The following is a 20960-nucleotide window of genomic DNA, read 5'->3' as shown; positions in this document are numbered from 1 at the left end:
TTAAGGTCATGTCAGTAGGACCCTAGAGCCAATCTAAGTAAGTCCCCACTGACCAAAGATGGGGTAGTTTGAGCATCAATTAAGAAAAACTGCAGTGGAGTCTAATACTTCAACTGTGTTAAAAGTTGTCAGTTTTGTGGTGGTTTCAAAGATTAAAAATTTCTTGGTCACCTTTGGAGGATGCTAGGGAACCGCCTTTTGATCTTGAAAATTAATAAATAAAGGGAAAGAATCAACTATTTTAAAACTGTAATTACAAACTCATTTTTGTATTATTGATAAATCACATGCAAAAGATATGACAGACACCATTTTGAGTGTTTTCATCCTGTTAGTTTGTCTGTGGCTTCAGGCAGTGGTTCAGAGCTACCTGCTTCCCAAATTTGAGTGCCAAAAAGAGAATTAGATTTGCACGTGAACAGACACCAGGCATTTGCAGGTCTGCTTGCTCCTCATCAGCACGCTGTTGTTGACTTCCACGCTCATCAGGTGGCAGCAGTGACTCTCGCTATTCCTCCTGTCATGACCCAACTTATCTCTTAACTCACCTCCTACCATCTGTCTTAGCCCAGTACCCTCATGGTTGTGCCCTAGATTTCAGCGTCATCAGTAATGGCTTCATTCTGAATCTAGACCCCTGCATGTCACTCTGCAACATCCTACTTTCCAGTTCTTTTTGGATCTCATCGAATCATCATGTCCATGGACATTTTCACTCTCAGCCAAGTCCTTCCTCTCCTCATCCAATTTATACTTCATGGTCTTTGGTGGCATGACTTACTTACAAATGACCTTAACTACCTTTGCACCCACCTCATAGGGGAATTATAAGGATTAAATGAGCTAATTAAATACCTATGAAGTGCTTAGGACAGTTGACCTGGTATTATTACATAGTGTCTGCACAGTGCATGTCAACTATTGCTATTGTCTAGCTCCTCGTCTTTTCTTGTACTTGTCTCGTGAAGCTCCAGCTTACATGCCTGCTCTGTGCCTACCCCCAGATGGCTAGGAGTTTCTAGAAAAAACCATGCTAATCATCTCATGGCCACAAATCTCCAATGAGTAATTGGTTTTGCTCAGCAGTCTTGCCATTACTTCCCTAGTGTGCTTTCTACTCTCCAAAATGTGTGTTCAGATCTCTTTCCTTCATCCATCTACACTTGCAGACATTTTTGGTACAGATAACAGGAAACTGTATTTCAGGAGGCCTAAACAATAAGAAAATACAGTGTAATATCACAAGAAGTCACAGCATAGGGCAGTCTCCGGATTGGTAAGTTCAGCAGCTTAGTGACGTCTTTCTGCTGTGCCATCTTTAGTTTGACGATTCTGCCCTTGCTGGCTTCCGTTATGGTCACAAGGTGGCTGTCATTGCTCCAAGTGTCACATGTAGACATGGAAGCATCCTGGGAGAAGGCCTGTTTATTCCTGGGAGTCTTTATTTCAATGAGGAAAGTCTTTCCTAGAAGAACCCTACGGACTTGACTTCACGGGAAGAAGGCTGGGGGAGTAGTGGTGGGGGTAGGTGTCCAGATGAGCACCACCTTCCTCCTGCATTTCTGCTACCTCACTCACTTCAGTGGGCACTTCTCAGCGTCTTGCTGACTCCTCCTCTGCTCCTTTCTATCTAAATAGTCTCCCTAGGTGATCACATCCAGGCCCCTGGCTTTGAATGCCATCTGTATGATAGTGATTATTAATGAACAATAGACTGCATATCCAGTCACATGCGTGACTGCTCCATTTATGTACATAAAAGACACCCCACACTTAACGTGGCCAGGGTGCACCCCTGCTGCCTCTTTTTTCCCAGTGTCAGTAAACAGCACTGCTTACTAATTACACTCTAACCAGAAATGTAGGCATTAGATTGATTTCCTTTTCTCCCTACATCCATTTTACTGGCAGTTTTGGACACTCACCCCAAATCCCTCCCCCTCTCCCTGCCTATGCTGCCCTAGTTCAGTCCAAACTGGTCTCATACCTCACTCGGAGGACAGCAGTAGTCTCCAACTGGGCACCCCACTTTGATCTTGCCCCTACAGTCTGTTCTCTGCCAGCCTTACAAAGGATCTTTTAAAACACAAATCGAATTATGTCACTTTCCACTCAAAACCCTCCAGTGTCTTTACATAACACATCGAGTAAGATGTAAAACTACACTGCGTCTGTGTGATCTGAACCCTGCTTGTCCAACTTCACTTCTGCCACTTCCCTCACAGCCTTCTCCCCATAGCTACAGTGGCCTCCTTCTCTTCCTCAGTGCTAAGCTTGGCTTCCCCTTAGGGCCCTTGCATGGCTGATCTCATCACTGGGCATTCTGTCTGATCTTCATGTCACTGCCCTGTTAGCATTCAGACATGGGCCTCCCCAACCATCCAGTCTAAATTAGTCGTCTTATGATTATCTCAGAACCTTTTTCCCTGCCTTAAATTCTCTTTGTAACACTCACCACAACCTCAGTTCTCTCTTGTCCATGTGCTTGTTTATTGCTCTTGTTCTTCCCTTTCTTTATGTAAGATGTAAGCTTTGTAAGATCTAGGACGGCCTATCTGGTTCACTGCTGTTTGTTCAGCACCTGAGACAGCGTCTGGCACATACTAGGTCACTTGACCAATAAATTAAGAGATTGATCGAATGGATTTTATCTGGGAAAAGTAGAGCAAATAAACTCCCATCCAGCTTCATCTAACTATTTTTGAAAGAGAGAGAAAAACAAAACTCCTAGTATGTCACTGTATCATTCATGGTATTGGAAAGCACACAGTAGAAATTGACTTTGGCTACCCTACATGAAGAGGAAGTTTATTGCAAGTTTCCCAGAATCAATAGCTGGCTAGAGAATAAGGCTTAGAGCCCAAACTAGACCTTAGGAGCCCTGGAAACACACAGTCTGCACCATTGCAAGAACACAATACAAAAATCATCAGGTTGGCACATTGCTGCCCCTGCATTGCCTGTAAGCTTAGAAAGTTTCCACGTTACAAGATCACCCATTCAGGACTCCTAGTCCTGAGAAGTAACATGCAGTGGACCAAACGTGACTCGGATGCCTGCCCTGCTGTTCCAGGGCAGAGAGAAGGAGGATCTTGGTCTCCACTGGAGGGATTCTTTACTGTCCCAGGTTGAGTACATCAGGGTGTGTGTGTGGGGGGGGGGGGAGTGTTCTCCAAAAGCAAGAGCAGGATTTTAATGGGGGCAGTGGGTGTTGGGCAGCCAAAACATGACAGACATCGGAAGCATGTGGGTAGTTGTTCTGAAATTTCTCTTTGAGCCTGTTGGAGCCCTGCCACAAGTAGTATTGAACATCTGCCTACCTCCTCCATCTTCTTGGCTCATAATGACCATAGCTTGTCCTCAGACCCAGACCTTCACTAGTGATTGATGTTCCTACACCACTGTTTTCAGAAGATGCTCTCAGATGCCCCGTGGCTTTCTGTCATCCTCACAGTAGTCCGTAGGTCCTTGCAGGCCCAGGGGATCTATGGGATCCGGGCCTCCTCCAGCCATCTGGTCTCCCTGTGCTGCTCTGTGAGTCAGACACGGTCCCCACAAGACCTATGCAGTATCCACTCCTTGGATCCTTTTGTTCTTGGCTCTAGTGTCACCTCCTCGGAGCCCCTCCTTGGCCATCCTGTCTAAACTGTGTACACCCCACACCCTGATACACTCTACTCTTATTGTGGGCTTCCCCACAGGAGTGTCAGCTCCTGGGAGCAGGGGTTTGTTTAGTTCACAGCTGTATCCATCTGCCCAGAACAGGAAGCTGCAATAACTACTTGAATGAGTGAATAAATGTGTCATTTTGGAAATGAGTTCCAAAAGAGGAATTCCAAAATGGTCCTGAATAACAAGTATACAGCATTTGGGGTGACTGTTCTGAAATGGTGCATATTCACTTGGTTATGTAAATTCTGTTGCCTCATTAAAAATGAATCACCTCCTACCTCATGTTTTATAGCAGTGGGTCAACAGAGCCCACGGAATCAGAATCTCCTTGATGACAGAGCCAAAGCAAAAAGCCTTAGAAAACAACTGGCATTTTCTGAGCATTCCCACATTAGAAAGGGAAGGGTCAGTGTCCAAGATGCTTCCTCTTCATAACATAATAATGTGGCTTTGGCACGCTGTTTCTGCTTCTTACTCTGATGGATCTTCATGAGGATTCATGGGACGCCACAGAATGCCTTTTTCCGGTAGATGATGAAGTGACTCAACAGTAGTTGTTTTTTGTGGAAGCAAAACATGCCCTGAATTTACTGCCCCTGGAAAGGGTTAAATTACTTGTATTTCAGCAGGAGCCTTGTAAGTTATTGTGGAAATGACAGAAATACAGCTGATTCAGCTTCCGTTCATATTTCTCCTCGTATTTGGTAGTACTGTGGGGTACCTGCAGGAGTGTCACGGGAGTGTATGACCTCCTGATACCATGATCCCTTAGTGTTAACATTGCAACCCAGGAGAGCTGAGGCTTCCCAGATCCTGGAGAACTTCCTGGGAACACAGGCAGGAAGTGGCTTGAGAGGCTTTTACCCAGTGGTTGGCTCTTTGTCTCCTTGTACTGTGCTCTTCAAAAATAGTGTAGCACTTTTATTCCTATTACAGTGTCATATTAGTATTGCAGAACATTTTTGAAATACAACCAGGCAAAATGAATAAAAAATTGATCATTATCTAACAGCTGATCCCACAGAGATAACTTTCTAGATACATTTGATACATGTATATGCCTACTTATATTATGTACCTGCTTATATATACCATACCTTTTATCAAGCAGCTTACAAACTTATTTCATAAGTTGCTCTTTACTGTCTTACCGCATAGTAGATAAGAATCTGGCAGAGGTAGGTTTGGATCCTATTTCTACAACCTAACTTTGTGACTTTGGGCAAGTTACTAAAACTCTGTGAGTCTCAGAGCGGAGCCCAACTAGGAGTCAGGGCTCCATTCTGGAAGCTCTTGGGATGGACAGTAGTGTAAGTTTGAATAGAGTCTCAGACCTGTGTGATTTTGAATACATTAGGGCGGCTATCAGAGTGGAATGATTTTAATTCCACTGGGGACAACCCTATCTTTAGTTCTACTGTTTAATTTCTCCAGTCGTCAAGACTGTATCTAGAGATGGCACTTTAGTGATCCTGAACTCGAACCCCTATTGGAACTAAGCAGGTTGTGTGATCTATAGAAGCAAGCCTGGTGTAAGAAAACCAACAGGCAGAAGTACAACACACTGTCTTCACTTCTACCTAACTCTAAGCTAATATTGGAATTTAGTATTCAGAATTAATAAAAGATGAATTGAAATAAATTCTCTCTAGTACGTCTTTTTGTATTTGGAACTTAAAATATCTGATGCCTTTTCTTCCACACCAGGTCTCGGTGGCACATCTTATCTCTCGGGTTGCAGGATGCAATGCTGTAGTGAACTTTGCTTCCCTAACGAGCGAATTGCTTTATTTCATAATAGAAAATAGCTGTTCATAAACAGAAGTACTTCCAAACTGGACTGGAATGTTGACATAAAAAGATTTTCTGTTTGGAGTAACTATTCCTGAGATGGTTGTAGAAGTCTGAGATTCCACATCAATCATGTTTATTTTTTTGTGTCGTATTGCACTGCAGTTCAGTAACTTCCATTTGTACGGCTCATTGCTCACACTATCAGTATTAATTGACAAAGGCAAACTGAACAGGTCATATCATTTTTGTAAAGGTTGAAATTATATACCTGGAGCTAGTGAAGAGTCAGTTACCTTTAATTCCATAAAGTAAAAGTATAGTTCAAACTATCAGTCTTTGATTTCTGCAAACTGAATGCAGCATATGAAAGTGGGCCAGATAATTTCTTACCAAACAGGTTTCCTAAAGATAAAGTTTTGGTAAGAATGAGCAAATTAAATCACATATTTGTGTAACTATTTAAGAATGTCCCTTTTGGGCTTCCCTGGTGGCTCAGTGGTTGGGAGTACGCCTGCTGATGCAGGAGACGCGCGTTCGTGCCCCGGTCCGGGAGGATCCCGCGTGCCGCGGAGCGGCTGGGCCCGTGAGCCGTGGCCGCTGAGCCTGCGCTTTCGGAGCCTGTGCTCCGCGACGGGAGAGGCCACAACAGTGGGAGGCTCGAGTACCGCAAAAAAAAAAAAAAAAAAAAAAAAGAATGTTTCTTTTGACAAGTAGTGTTAGGGAAACTGGATTTCTGCCCACAAAAGAGTGAAGGTGGACCCTTACCTTATACTATATACAAAAATTACCTCGAAATGGATCAAATACCTTAATGTAAGAGTTGAAAGTACAAAACTTAGAAGAAAACAGTGGAAAAACTTATGACGTTGGATTTGGCAATTATTTCTTGGCCATGACACCAAAAGCAAAGGCAGCAAAAGAAAAAATAGATAAATTGGATTTCATCAAAATTAAAAACTTGCATGCCTCAAAGGATACTGTCAACAGTGAAAAAGTAACCCATGAATTGGGAGAAAATATTTGCAAGTCATGTATCTGATAAGGAATTGATATCCAGAATATATAAAGTACTCCTTCAAATCAAACCACAGCAGAACAACCCAATTTAAAAGAAGATATACAGATGGCCAATAAGCACATGAAAAGATGCTCAGCATCACTAGTTGTTAGGGAAATGCAAATCAAAAACCACAATGAGATTCCACTTCACACCTATTAGGATGTCTACCATCAAAAAACAAACACAAAGTAACAAATGTTGGTAAGAATGTGGAAAAGTTAGAACACTTGTGCCCTATTGGTGGGAGTATAAAATGGTGAAGCTATGGAAAACAGTGTGGCTCTTTCTCAAAGAAATTAAACATGCATTTACTGTATGTTCCAGCAATTCCACTTCCGAGTGTCTACTCAAAAGAATTGAAAGCAGGGTCTTGAAGAGATATTTGTGTACACGTATTCATAGCAGTATTATTCCTCATAGCCAAAGATGGAAGCAGCCCAAGTGTTCGATAGATGAATGAATAAACAAAACATATTCATATAATGGAGTATTATTCAGCCTTACAAAGGAATGAAGTTCTGACACATACCTTCTGTCCATCATACAGAAGGACAAATACTGTATGATTGCACTTACATGAGGTTCCTAGAGTAGATAGCTTGTGATGTCAACCAAAAAAGCCAAATCCTGGATGCAGTGTTGGTTGGTGAGCCAAGTTGAGGATTTTTCCTTGGATCCTATGATGCAGTGTTTTCAACAGAGCAGAAAGGTCTCTTCAGCACGAGGCCTCTCACACTCACATCATGCCCTGCAGCAGACGGTTAGGTTTGCATCCGTTTCATCCATCAAAGCTTAGAGTTCAGTGCCATTCAGCTCTGTTTCATGATGTTAGTTTCATGACTGTTCCTTTGTTAAATATTTATAAAATCTTTATTCCTGGAGAATAATGCCATAAACAAAATAATACGATGAATGGGCTTAAGTGGACTTGCAAAATGTTGAGTTTCCCTTGAATAAAAAGTGCAGCACTAACAATGACTGTTGAGGGTCACATTTGTTAATTTTGACCAATCTACATTAAACTTTTCACAGAACACAGCAGAGAATCATTTCCTAACGTGTGCTTATCATGAATACTATATCCGTAAGTACTTTAGTCTCATGAAAATCCTCATCAGCTCCATGAGTAAATATAGCTATCTGGGTTGTATTATTTATATCTCTGTTCTAATCAGCTGCCATTGGAAACACTGTAAATAACTTGTCTTTTCCATATAGCCTGTTCCGTAAGTTTTCAGACCTATCTTTACTACACCGAGCAACATCATTGTTTACAGTTAGATTTAAATTTGTCAGTGCTTCATTTTTTCACACACATTTGTTGCCACGTTGTGTAACATACCTTTAAATTTACCATCTATAACTGCTTGGGCTGTGTGAGCAATAAGTAACTGCAATTTACAGAAGCAGTACTCATTTAATGTTCAAAAACAATCCCTACTGAAAATGTCAATCATTTTGAGGTTTATTTTTGTTTCCTTTTTTTTTTTTTTAATCACCTATATTTTCAAAACATGGTCATCGTTCTCAACATGGTTGCTTAATAATAGCATCGATAAGCTATGTTCTTCCAATGCTGGCATGCTTTGTTTGTTAAACATGTAGGAATATACTTAATTATTGAAGGGAAATATGCTTTCTTGAAACTTGTCTCCCCCCCACTTTTGGTTGAGATGTGAATAAGAGTGTATTTTGCCTGCCTTTTTATGTTGCTTAAAGAAAATCAAAACTTCTCAGTCTGTAGTACTGGAGTAGCAGGAAGTGGTGGAGGCCATGGCAGACTCGAGTGCATTGCATCTAAAAGGTGCAGCTGCAGTTAACTTCCAGGTACAAGTTAGCTTTTATATGAAATCACCCACCCAGTTTATAAATGTTGGTAACTAGTGCAGAAAAAAAGTTTAAACTTTATGGGCCAGAGAAACACCATGAGCTTGTCAGATATTTGGCCATCAGTTTGCTTTTTGTCCTCTGAACCTTCACAGTCAGCCTTTCCTTGGCCTCCTGGGCAGTCCAGCCTCCACTTTAAGGATAAGACTTAGAAGATAAGATTTAAGATTTGCAGCTGTTGTCATATTCTTGTTGGTAGAAATTGAAGCTCCCAGTCAGAATATTACCTGCTTTTGTCCAACTTTCTATTTAATGATAGGGATATCATTAAAGATATCATTAAAGACTGGGAGTCTCTTCACTCAAAGATATTGGGGTGAGCAGATAGATGGATCTAATGGATTAATGCATCAGGGGATGATTAGTACTTGCACTGAAAAGTAAAACCCCGGGACGAAGCCTGTTTTCATGAGTAATTATCTGTTTTTATTTTCGTTAAATTAAAATTAGTTCATGGTTCATTTACTGTAAATGAGTCTTCAAAAGCACATGAGTTGAATTGCTCAGAATTTGATGTTTTATCTAAACTGAAAGGGAAATGCCAAGCTTGATGGACCTGTCATTCCTCTGGTGAACTGGCTGAGGGAGAGAAAACTCCTTCCCCAACCAGCCCCTGACCCCCGCAACTGCGGTGCACCCTGTGGTTCCTGACTTGGTAATGATTGTGGATTGGATTCAGGAACACACCAGCCATGGTACAAGTAATGGTCAGTGTCAGGATCACTTAATAATGATATAAGGTTCTTAAGTGCTTTTGGGGTATTAATAATTTTATAAACTAATTAAGAAATTAGGTTCTGTCTTGAAGTAGTTTTTTCCAGTTACTAATTTTGACATATAAACTTCTGGCCCTGGTTTGTTTTTATAAAAGAAGAAATGAAACATTGAAATGTTAAAAGGAAAGGGTGTCAAATCATTGCCTGCATTTTCTGTCTCATCCCCTCTGCAGGGGGCACGCAGCGACTGCCACGTGCCATTGGGATGTCCCTGGCCAAAGAGCTCATCTTCTCTGCACGTGTGCTCGATGGCCAGGCAGCCAAAGCAGTGGGCTTGATCAGCCATGTTCTGGAACAGAACCAGGAGGGGGACGCTGCCTATAGAAAGGCCTTGGACCTAGCAAGAGAGTTTTTACCTCAGGTATTTTAATTGCATTTCCTTTTTTTACTCTTTTTTAAATAACTTTATAACAAATTGACTAGATTAATATTAAGAGCCTTCAGAATTAAAATTAAGATTTGAAGATAATCTGAGGCCCCTGTTGTAGCCATACATTGATAATATATCACATGCATGTTTATCACGGGGGACAGAACTTCCCAGCAACTTAAGTTGTTTGCCAGCTAGCCCTCTGACCTGAACTGTACACATGAAGAGAAACAGTGATGGATGGGCTGTCACACTGGATCGCCCCCAAACTGAAACACAAGTAAGGAGCCCAGAGTCGATTATGCCAAGTGAGCTTTCATTGAGATCCCATAACCTGAGATAACCTGCTTGAACAGCACCAGTTCTGTGTCTTATTGTGTTTGTTTTTATGGTGATGTAGGCATTGTTTTAACTCCTTTGTGCACAGTATGCTTCCTCACAATTACACTTCAAATCTGGGACTCACTGCACATTTACTCACAGATCGTAATCCTCATGAGTAATATTAATAATAGCGCATCGAGGGACCTGTGTTAAGGGTTTCTTGGTTCTCTCACTCTTTTAGGAGTATTTTTCAAATATTCCTTTCTTCTGAAATCATGGATTAAAGGATTTTTACTGTGTAAACAATTAGTGACTTATCTTTATTCCTAATGGCGTGTAAAGTTTTATAACTTCTGGAGTCAAAATTACTTCCTGTCTAACTCAAACAGTATTTGTAACCTCTCAGTATTTGTAACCAAAGGCCATGGGTCCTTTTGGGAAATCTCATGAAATCTCTCTCTAGAAAAATGCATGCACCCTCCACATTTGTCTGGAGTTTTGCATCCAGTTTCGGGAGGCATCCTTGGAGTTCTTTGTTGTAAGACAAGGCCCAGGTCTGCTGTGATGTACCTGTCCACTGAGAGCTGTCAGACGGGTCCTCTCATTTGAATTGGTTTCTAAAACCACACTGCCTGCTGTTGATGCTACTTCAGTCCTTCTCAGTTAAGTTATGAGCTATAAGCTCTTTCAGGTCAGGGCCCTTATATAGTTTATTCCCCATATGAGGTAACACAGAGTCTTATACTCTGAATTGATGGAGAGAGAGCAAGTAGAAAAGACTTTTACTAGTTTAAGAAAAAAAAAAACAGCTCCCGAGTTCCGAGATTCACAGCCTCTCCTGATCCTTGGATGGGAGCGTTCAGCTCCCTGTTCCAGAGCTCTGCCCAGGTGGCTCATTAGCCCCTTGGCACCTCTGTGGTTCAGGTTCCTTATCTCACTCCTGGGAACTGGCTCTTTCTCCTGTGACTGCAGTGCTGTTAATGCCATCACTGCCCACAGCTCACCCCTCCCGAGAGCCCCCTTCTCCCCACCTCCAACCTGACATCTGGCTGCACCCTACCACGTGGTAAACCAGGCAGAACTCATCGTCTCTTTCATCTGAAGGCCACGCCTCTGAGAACATTAATTGCTGAAATTAATTTTTCCCCAGGTGAAGGGAGATGTCAAATGACTTTGGAAAATGTGTAACTGTGAAACTGTATACAAAAGTTACAAAACAATTTGATGTGGAATAATCTTCATTTTTACAGACCTTGTTACTAAATGATTAGTCTTCTAAATAATTAGAAAGCTTCTATAAAATTAGTACTTCTAGGTGATTTCTGTATTATATGTTACTTCCATTTTTCTATGTTAGGAAAAATGTTTGTATATAAAGAAGAGGCACTGTTTTTTTTTTTTTTTATTTTAAAAGAGAAACTAATTAAACGTTATATCTAATAGCATTTTCATTTTCCTGTTTCTCCAGTTTTATAAACCTTGCCGCCCAAAGTGTGGTCTGGGGACTAGCAGTCCAGGCATCCGCTGGGAACATGTTAGACTTGCAGAATCCCCGACCCATGCCAGACCCCTGAATCTGCATCTCCATTTTAACCAGGGGCTTGGGGAGTTGTGTCCATATGGAAGTTTGACTAGCACTTGTCTGGGTCAACTGGTAATAAAAGTGAATGGATAAGTTTCTTGTTGAGAGGAGCACTCTGTTTAAAAAAAAAAAAAAATGAATTGATGATCTTGAAAGAAAAAAAAAAACTAGTATACGTAACTTACATACAAATCACATCTGGAAGGATTCTAACTAAGATACTTGCCTAAGACTCAGAAAATTGCAGTCTCTGAAAAAGATTTTTCAGCATGTGATTTAGGAAGAGAATTTAGATAGGTTAAAGTAGATAACCGAAAAATGGCATTTTTTATGCCACCATACATTTATGCATTCACTTATTGGAGTCCTTTGTTATGCCTGTTATTTAGAGCCTCTTGCATTTTAATTCAAAAGATGATTTAAAACATGCCATTGGGGCTTCCCTGGAGGCGCAGTGGTTGCGAGTCCGCCTGCCGATGCAGGGGACACGGGTTCGTGCCCCAGTCCGAGAAGATCCCACATGCCGCGTAGCAGCTGGGCCCATGAGCCATGGCCGCTGAGCCTGTGCGTCCAGAGCCTGTGCTCTGCAACGGGAGAGGCCACAACAGTGAGAGGCCCGCGAATCGCAAAAAAAATTTAAAAATAAATAAAATAAATAAAACATGCCATTGAGTTCTAATTCATCACCCAATAAACAATTTTCAGGAATTTAAAATGTGATCAAATAATCAAATTCCATCTGGAGGATTACGGTTTCTAAGACAAAGTTATGTGTCCCTTCTCGCAGAGGACTCCCAATTCTTTCCTCTGTGACCCTCACAGATCCTGAAGGACTTATTTGGACTTGAAGCTTTTGTGTGATGTGGGAGCACTGCCTGGAGGATGCATCGTTACTAATACATCATCATCGTGGTTAGTTATTGATGCCCAGGGAAGAAAAATTCAGCTCCACTGCCTGAAACAGTTGATATCTGAATCCCATGTTAATCAATAGTGTCAGCCTCATCTCAAGCCCAGGGTTCTGTTGAACCACTAAGGGATGTGTTATTGTGCCAAACACTTTACCTCCTTTTCTTTTTCCTACTTAACTTGTAGGGAAATTTGCTGAACAATGAAAAGCCCTCTACTGGACACATACCACCTGCTGACCTCCAAGCGTATAGTTTGCTGTGCCACAGCATCCTGTGAAATCTGCATAACATGCTGGTGCAATAGATTATTACAAATGCTGTTTAATTAAGGCCTTGCAAGGCTCCTAAAATAAATTTTCCATCAACTATCTTACAGCCATTGTTGCCTCTATGCCATGGATCCAGCAAAGGGAATTTCTGAATTTGACTGAGATGTACAACATGATTTGCATAAATAATTAAAATATGTTTCTTTAATTTGAATTTTAGGGACCTGTTGCAATGAGAGTGGCAAAATTAGCAATTAATCAAGGGATGGAGGTGAGTGCCTTAAGTTTTAGTTTCTTGTTGGAATAGGTAGTGGAGATTTAACTTAAATGAACCGTTATTTTTTAATATTCTAAAATATAGCTGTTTCACTGCTGTGATTACTGAAAGCTACTGAGATTCTCTTTAGCTACATCAGTGACTGCATTCTGCTTATATCTCTTGTTGCTTCAGTATCATAATCACAGAATTCAGTAATTTCACTGATGCCCTGCAGCATATGACATGCTTATTATTTATGCCATTGAGTTAATAGATTTATGGCTAGTAGTTCATAGAAAACCAAAGGAAAAGGGCATTCTGTGTATTCTCAGCACCAGTATCATATTATAAAAAAATGTTCTAAGGAGAACTTCCTGGCTCAAATTTCCTTCTAAAGATGGAGACCATCTTTAACTTCTTGATGTGCTTTCTGCAGTGAGACACATATAAACCCTGCAGGGGGCCCTGGGGTTACTCTGGAGAGATAACTCCAAAGGAGTGGAGGCCCCAGGACAGGGGAGAAGTAAGCAGGGCAAGGGAGCAATGCAGGTACCCATTTACATTGGGCTTTTCATTACAGCAGTTGTATTTTGGATAAATTAATTACAGGAATTTTGAAGAAAGATATTTCTTCCTTGCAGACCCAGAGGCCACTATATTTTCCTGGCCTTCACAGCAGTAAAAAGAGGTTAAATATGTTAGTAATAAATACATTTTTAAAAATTTACAAAGTATTTGGTTTTTAAAAATTCTTACATAATAATAACAATAATGGGACTTCCCTGGTGGTGCAGAGGTTAAGAATCCGCCTGCCAATGCAGGAAACACGGGTTCGAGCCCTGGTCCGGGAAGATCCCACATGCCGTGGAGCAACTAAGCCTGTGCGCCACAACTACTGAGCCTGCGCTGTAGAGCCCACGAGCCACAACAACTAAGCCCACGCGCCTAGAGCCCGTGCTCCACAACAAGAGAAGCCATCGCAATGAGAAGCCCGTGCACCACTACTAAGAGTAGCCCCTGTTCTCCGCAGCTAGAGAAAGTTCACGTGCAGCAACGAAGACTCAACACAGCCAAAAATAAAATAAATAAAATGAATTAATTTTTTAAAAATTCTCTAAAAAAAAAAAAAAACAGTAACAATGCTAATAGCAAAATCCTTATATGACTCTATGTGCCAACCCAATATATAGCTTATGTACTTTATAAAGACTACACCTCGATTAACTCATTTGATCCTCACAATAACCCCATTTGGTAGATACTGTAATTAACTCCTTGTTCAGATACACCTCTCTGAGGCAAGAGAGGTTGAATAACCTGGGTAACGAAGGTTACACAGCTCCCATGTGGTAGAGTCAGAATTTGAACCCAGGCAGCCTGGTTCCAGAGTTTCTCGTGCTGGTCGTACTTCTGATTTGCTATATTACATCAAAGAATTCTGTTCTTTTGGAATAAGGTTATTACATTTGAATTTCTATTGAGTATACTGTATTTTAAAAAGTAATTCTTGCTGAAATGAATTATATTTTTATCCTCAGGTCGATTTAGTAACAGGATTAGCCATAGAAGAAGCTTGTTATGCTCAGGTATGTAATACAACCACAAATTCAATGCAGATACCCCTTACCTTCTGTATAAGTCAACTAAATTATATATCACTGAAACATGATATATATATACTATTACAAAATCATACAGATGGGTTGAAATTATTTGTTTCTGCTGTTTGACTGTTACCGGCTCTTACAACTGATTCTGTTCCACATACTAATGGCTCCTGTCTACGTAATTTAGAAAATGCTTAGAATAGTTAAGTTAGTACCATTTGTGCTGTAGCTGTCTCTCTGGCTCATGTTGTGTTTTCTGGGTGTGGTCTTGAACCTTCACTCCAGGGTAGAGAGGTGTGAGGAAGGCAGCTGTGAGCAAGCACGTGCCTCCAGGAAACATCAGTATTTGAGACTCATTGGCTTTTCCTGATGTTCTGAACCTTTCCTCCTACCCACTGAAAGTTCACTAGTTCGATTACATATACAGTTTTCTTTTTTGTACACAAATTAATAGGGCTTTTTATAGAGGAACAAATCTTCCTTCCTCCCTTCCTTTCTCCCATCCTTTTTTAAATGAAAGATACTTTAGGTGCTTGTTTTAAGGCATCTAAAGTAGCAAAAGAGTTTTGTTCTACCTTTTCTGAGAATTGGAAACTGTGTCAGCTCCCATTTAAGCATGGTAGTATCATGAATTAGGAGCAGTAGCTAGAGTGTTACTCTGTGCCTTGTCTGTATATATAAATTACCACCTGTCATTGATGAGCACATACCATGAGTGAACTAAATTACAAACCTCTTACAAATGGACAACCTCAGAGTCTGAAGAAAAATTTTAAAAGCATATTTGGCCACATCTTATCAAATGTAACAGGAATCATACAAAGTGTTCCATCAGACCACAATGGAATTAAACTAGAAGTCAATAACAGAAGGATAGATGGAACCCCACCTATTAGTGGTGAGATGCAATCTTTTTAATAAGGTTAAGCAGTGTACTTTGAAATAACATTTGTCAAAGAGAAAGTCTCAAGAGGAATTAAAATATATTTTGAACTAAATCAAAATGAAAATACAACTTATCAAAATCTGTGGAAATATATGAAAAACAATGTTTAGAGAGAAGTTTATAGCATTAAATATGTATATTAGAAAAGAAGAAAGATCTAAAATCAATAATAACTTTCCACCTTTCAAAAGTGGAAAAAGAAGATCAAATTAAATCCCAAATCAGAAGAATACAAATAATACCTTAGAGCAGAAATCAGGGAAATTGAAAAAGGGGAAACAGTAGATAGAAAACAAAACCAAAAGTTGGTTCTTTGTAAAGATCTATAAAATTGACAGACTTCTAGTCAGGATAATCAATGAAAAAGGAAGATAAAAATTATATCAGAAATGCAAGAAAGGTTATTATTACTGATCCTATGGACATTGAAAGGATAAAGGAATACTGTGAACTATATATGCCCACAAATCTGATAACCTAGATGAAATGGACCAATTCCTTGAAAGACAAAAATATACCAAAATTCATCCAAGGAGAAACAGATAATATGATTAGTCCTATGCTTGTTATAGAGATTAAATCAATAATTAACAAACTTCCGAAATAGGAAGTACCAGGCGCAGATGGTTTCACTGATGAATTCTATCAAACATTTAAGGAAGAAATTACACCAATTATCTATAATCTTTTCCAGAAAATAGAAGCAGAAGGAATACTTCCTAATTCATTCCATAACAAAACAAAACTAAAGACATTACAAGAAAGGAAACAAAACTAAAGACATTACAAGGAAGCCTGATAACAAAACTAAAGACATTACAAGAAAGGAAAACTATAAACCATTCTCTCTCATGAACATAGATATAGAAATCCTCAACAAAATATTAGCAAGCTACCTGCAACAATATATAAAAGAAATTATAGGCCACAACCAAGTGAGATTTTTTCCCAGATATGCAAGGCTTGTTCAACACTCAAAAATCAGTTAATATAATTCATCACATCAACAGGCTAAAGAGGGAACTCTGGTGAAAGAAGTCACAATTTAAACAAATAGATATCTGATATTCATGGATAGTAAGACTCAATATTATTATTATTTTTTTTTTTTTTTTTTTTTTTTTTTTTTTTTTTGTGGTACGCGGGCCTCTCACTGTTGTGGCCTCTCCCGTTGCGGGGCACAGGCTCCGGACGCGCAGGCTCAGCGGCCATGGCTCACGGGCCCAGCCGCTCCGCGGCATGTGGGATCTTCCCGTACCGGGGCACGAACCCGTATCCCCTGCATCGGCAGGCGGATTCTCAACCACTGCGCCACCAGGGAAGCCCAAGACTCAATATTATTAAGATGTCATTCCTTCCCAAGTTGATCATAGATTCAATGCAATCCCAATAAAAATTCCAGAAAGTTATTTTCTTAATATTGGCAAACCAGTTCTAAAGTTTATATGGAAAGTCCAAAGACCCAGATTAGCCAACACACTATTAAAGAACAAGGTTGGAGGAATGACACTACTTGACTTCAAGATTTGCAGTAAAGCTACAATAATCAAAATAGTGTGGTACTAGCAAAAGAAAAAACACATAGATCAATGGAACAGAATAGGGAGCGCAGAAGTAGATTCATACAAATATAGTCAACTGATCTTTGACAAAAGAGGAAAGGCAATTCAATGAAGAAAAGATAGTCTTAAAAAGGAATAGTACTGAAGCATCTGGACATTCAACTACAAAAAAAAAAACAAAACTAGACACTGACCTTACACCCTTCACAAAAATTAACTCAAAATAGGCCATAGACCTACATGTAAAATAAAAAACTATAAAATTTCTTGAAGATAATATAGTAGAAATTCTAGGTGACCTTGAGTTTGACAATGGCTTTTTAGATATAACACCAAAAGTGTAATTCATGAAAGAAAAAACTGATGTTTGAGTTTATTAAAAATTAACTTCTACTCTGCAAAAGACACTGTGAAGAGAATGAAAAGACAAGCCACAGACTGGGAAAAATATCTTTGCAAAACATATATCTGATAACGGACATGTATCCAAGACATACAAAGAGTTTTCAAAACTCAACAGTAAGAAAATAACCCATTAAAAACTGGGTATAAGGTCTGAAGAGACACTTCACCAAAGTAGACGTACAGATGGCAAATAAGCATAGATAAATATGCTCCACATCATGTGTCATTAAGAAATGCAAATAAAAACAGGATACTGCAGTTTGGCCATTTCTTACATAGTCTTACCACATGATCTAGCAATCATGTTGTTACGTATTTACCCAAATGAGTTGAAAACTTATGTCCACGCAAAAGTCTACACACCGGTGTTTATAGCAGCTTTATTCCTAATTGCAAAACTTGGAAACAACCAAGATAAACTGTAGTACATGTATAAGTGGGGTGTTTTTCAGCAATGAAAGGAAATGAGCGATCCTACCAGGAAGAGACAGGAAGGAACCTTAAATACCTATTGCTAAGTGAAGGATTTCGGTCTTAAAAGCCTGCATACTATATGATTCCAACTATATGACATTCTGGAAAAGACACTGGGATGGGGGATACGGGATGACTAGGCGGTGCATTAGGGATGTTGAGGGTAGTGAAACTATTCTCTGTGATACTGTAATGGTGGATACATGACATTATGCATTTGTCAAAACCCATGGAATACCCCTAATGTAAACTATGGACTAGTTAATAATATTGTGTTAATATTGGCTCATTACTTGTAACAAATGTATCAAATTAATGCAGGATGTTAATAATAGGGGAAACAGTGGGGGGCGGCACTTGAGGGAGTATATGGGAACTCTGAACTTTATGCTCAGTTTTTTGGTAGACCTAAAATTGTCTAAAAAAAAATAAAGTCAATTTTATTGAAGTATATTTGAAATGGGAAAAAAAGCATCTTAGAGTTAGAATGATAAATTTGGTCACATAGGGCTTCCCTTGTGGTGCAGTGGTTGGGAGTCCGCCTGCCGATGCAAGGGATACGGGTTCGTGCCCCGGTCCGGGAGGATCCCACGTGCCGCGGAGCGGCTGGGCCCGTGAGCCACGGCCGCTGAGCCTGCGCGTCCGGAGCCTGTGCTCCGCAACGGGAGAGGCCACAACAGTGAGAGGCCCGGGTACTGCAAAAAAAAAAAAAAATTTGGTCACATAATTTAAATTGTTCAAATGATTTCAAATTTTTAGATTGTCTTCTAATTAGTTTCCTTAGTTAAAGCTCATTAAACTTTTACAATTGTCTTTATTTTTTGGCATAGATAACAATGTTTTGCTTCTCTTAGACTATTCCCACGAAAGACAGACTTGAAGGTCTTCTTGCTTTTAAAGAGAAAAGGACCCCTCGTTATAAAGGAGAGTAGAAGAAAGAAATCTTTAAAATGCCAGTGTAATAAATATACTTCTGGAAGTATCTTTCAGATTCACGTATGCCTCAGCATCTGGAATCCCAGCGACCAAAGTGAAGAGCGAGTTATCCATATACTGAATTAAGTATCTGGAGTGGACCCCTATATGTACTTGTTCAAATGTGTATCATCATTTTCATTCAGATTTATAAAGCTAATAGTATATACTGTCAAAAACGCCACTTCAAAATTAGGTATACATTTTTAAATACCTCCTGCATATGAGGCTTTCTGTTCTTAATTTTTTTAATGTGAATAATTTATATATTGCACACGCTAGGAAAAAATATTGATTGTATGTCTCCTGTGCTACAGTATGAAAATAAAATTATTTCTATGTACCAAAAATATGAAGTTATACCAAATAAAGTTTCCAAGGGACTGTACACATGCACCTACACACATACATCTCATACTGAAAAAGGAGCTGATAGAATTCTGAGTGAAAATTATCAAATATAAGTAAAATTAGTGAAAAGAAAACGTGGAAATTTTTCTCTTACCCCATTCTTTTTGTATTGAATAAATCATTGCATGTTGGATTTTAGAAGAAACCACCTTTCCATTGCCGATTCTGTCAGGTGAACTCTTTACATAGTCAGTCTTAGAATACAGTATGGATGGTGGAGAATTAATCCAGTCAGAGACCGGGACCAAAGGCCTTGTGGAGGCCAACTGGAGGCCTGGAATTCTTGTACCTCTAAGCCCTCCTAGCAAGTGGCCTGGCCCCCTGGCCTAACCCAGAAATAAAATGGTGCACCCAAGGTTGGCCCTTAGAAGTGGCTTGGTCCTGGATTAAGGGTGAAGTGGAGCCTGCTTTCTGCTTCCTTCTCCCCAGCTATTTGCAGCTGATTTCAGTAAGGAAAGGAGGTGAACACATCACCCCTCTCTCCCCATTCTAACAAACATCATGCTTTTCTACCCTTGGCCAGCTAAGCAACTAGAAATGGAGGAGCTCCAGGGGTGTGTGAGTTTATATAGCCTTGCCTGCAGGACAGATAGGAAGTGTGTGGGAAATAGTCAGCTGTAGAATTCAGTGTGCAAAAGGGAGCAGAGCAGTACAGCTCCCTGAACGAATTTGGACTAGCTTTATTTTGTGTTCATTTGATCAAACCACACTGCCTTTTGAGGCTGCATCCAGGGCTGAGTCCAGCAGTGCTGGAGAAGCCCCTCTTTTCCAGGACCTGTGCTTGTTATTTGCCGGCTCCAGGGGTCCCCCCACTGTCCCCGAACACTGCATCTGTGCTTCATTGCAGTGAAGTCAAGTTCGACACACGGGTGACTGCCTGTTTCATGCATTCCCATGCTCTGTGTACCACAGCTTCCTTGCTCTTTTAAAGCATATAGACTTGGAATTTTTTAAAGCACCGAAACTTTTGTTTTTTAATTTGAGAAATTGAACTCTCAATCTCAATTCTAAAATCCTTGAAAGAGGTAAGCATGGACTTAACCTCAGCTGATGGGCACCCTGCCAGGGGGCAGGCCTGCTTACTATGCGCATCCTTGTACTACAGCAAGCGCTGTGCTCTTTTGTCACTTTTGCTGCTGACACTGTGCAGACTACGATGTTTGCTCAGCTGATCGCCATCATATGAAAGGAGCTTATTAAAATTTACATTCGGCTCTGTGGTGATTGTATCTGGTGGTGTGTACACTTTGCTGATAAACTTGTACCATTCATTTCCTGCAGGGTAATTTGCAAATAAAGTGCTGGTCCTTGTTTTCATCATCCTTCAGACGTTTCAGGACCCCTTGGCTCTGTCCGTGACATGTGCAAATGCCACTTCCATTCTAACTGAGTAAGAAATAATTATGTTCATGGGGAAAAATATTGAGTGTGCTGAGTGACTTGCCTCTCCTAACTTGGATTTGTAGTCTGCTGCTGATTGAACGCCATTTAATTTCCTAACACGTTCTGATTAAGTCCCTGGAGTGATTAAGTCAATGGAGTGTATCTGAAAGCAAAGACCTCATCCTGTAGTCACTTCAACGTGTCTGCCCAGCTGTCTGTATAGATGTTTGCCTTTCCCTTGGTTTTCTCTTCAGCAGGGCAGCCTTGCTGGGGGGTGGTCCTAATACTCCCCG

The 20960-nt window shown here is 40.2% G+C and overlaps 1 protein-coding gene across 2 annotated transcripts in view; it reads left to right on the top strand.

Annotated features, from left to right (window-relative positions):
• AUH (AU RNA binding methylglutaconyl-CoA hydratase) overlaps positions 1-20611 on the top strand; it is a 169613-nt gene extending 149002 nt beyond the window's left edge. For both annotated transcript variants that reach the window (XM_059071221.2, XM_059071223.2), the window contains 4 exons: positions 9363-9550; positions 12866-12916; positions 14443-14490; positions 18753-20611. In XM_059071221.2, the coding sequence (XP_058927204.1) occupies positions 9363-9550; positions 12866-12916; positions 14443-14490; positions 18753-18830 (365 nt within the window). In that variant the 3' untranslated portion in view covers positions 18831-20611. The remainder of the gene's footprint in view (positions 1-9362; positions 9551-12865; positions 12917-14442; positions 14491-18752) is intronic.
• Positions 20612-20960: the final 349 nt, after the last annotated feature.

The sequence above is a fragment of the Kogia breviceps genome, chromosome 8 (genome assembly GCF_026419965.1).
Source record: "Kogia breviceps isolate mKogBre1 chromosome 8, mKogBre1 haplotype 1, whole genome shotgun sequence".
NCBI lineage: Eukaryota > Metazoa > Chordata > Mammalia > Artiodactyla > Physeteridae > Kogia > Kogia breviceps.
The sequence above is the reverse complement of the archived record's forward strand: the minus strand, read 5'-3'. Positions and strand labels throughout refer to the sequence as shown.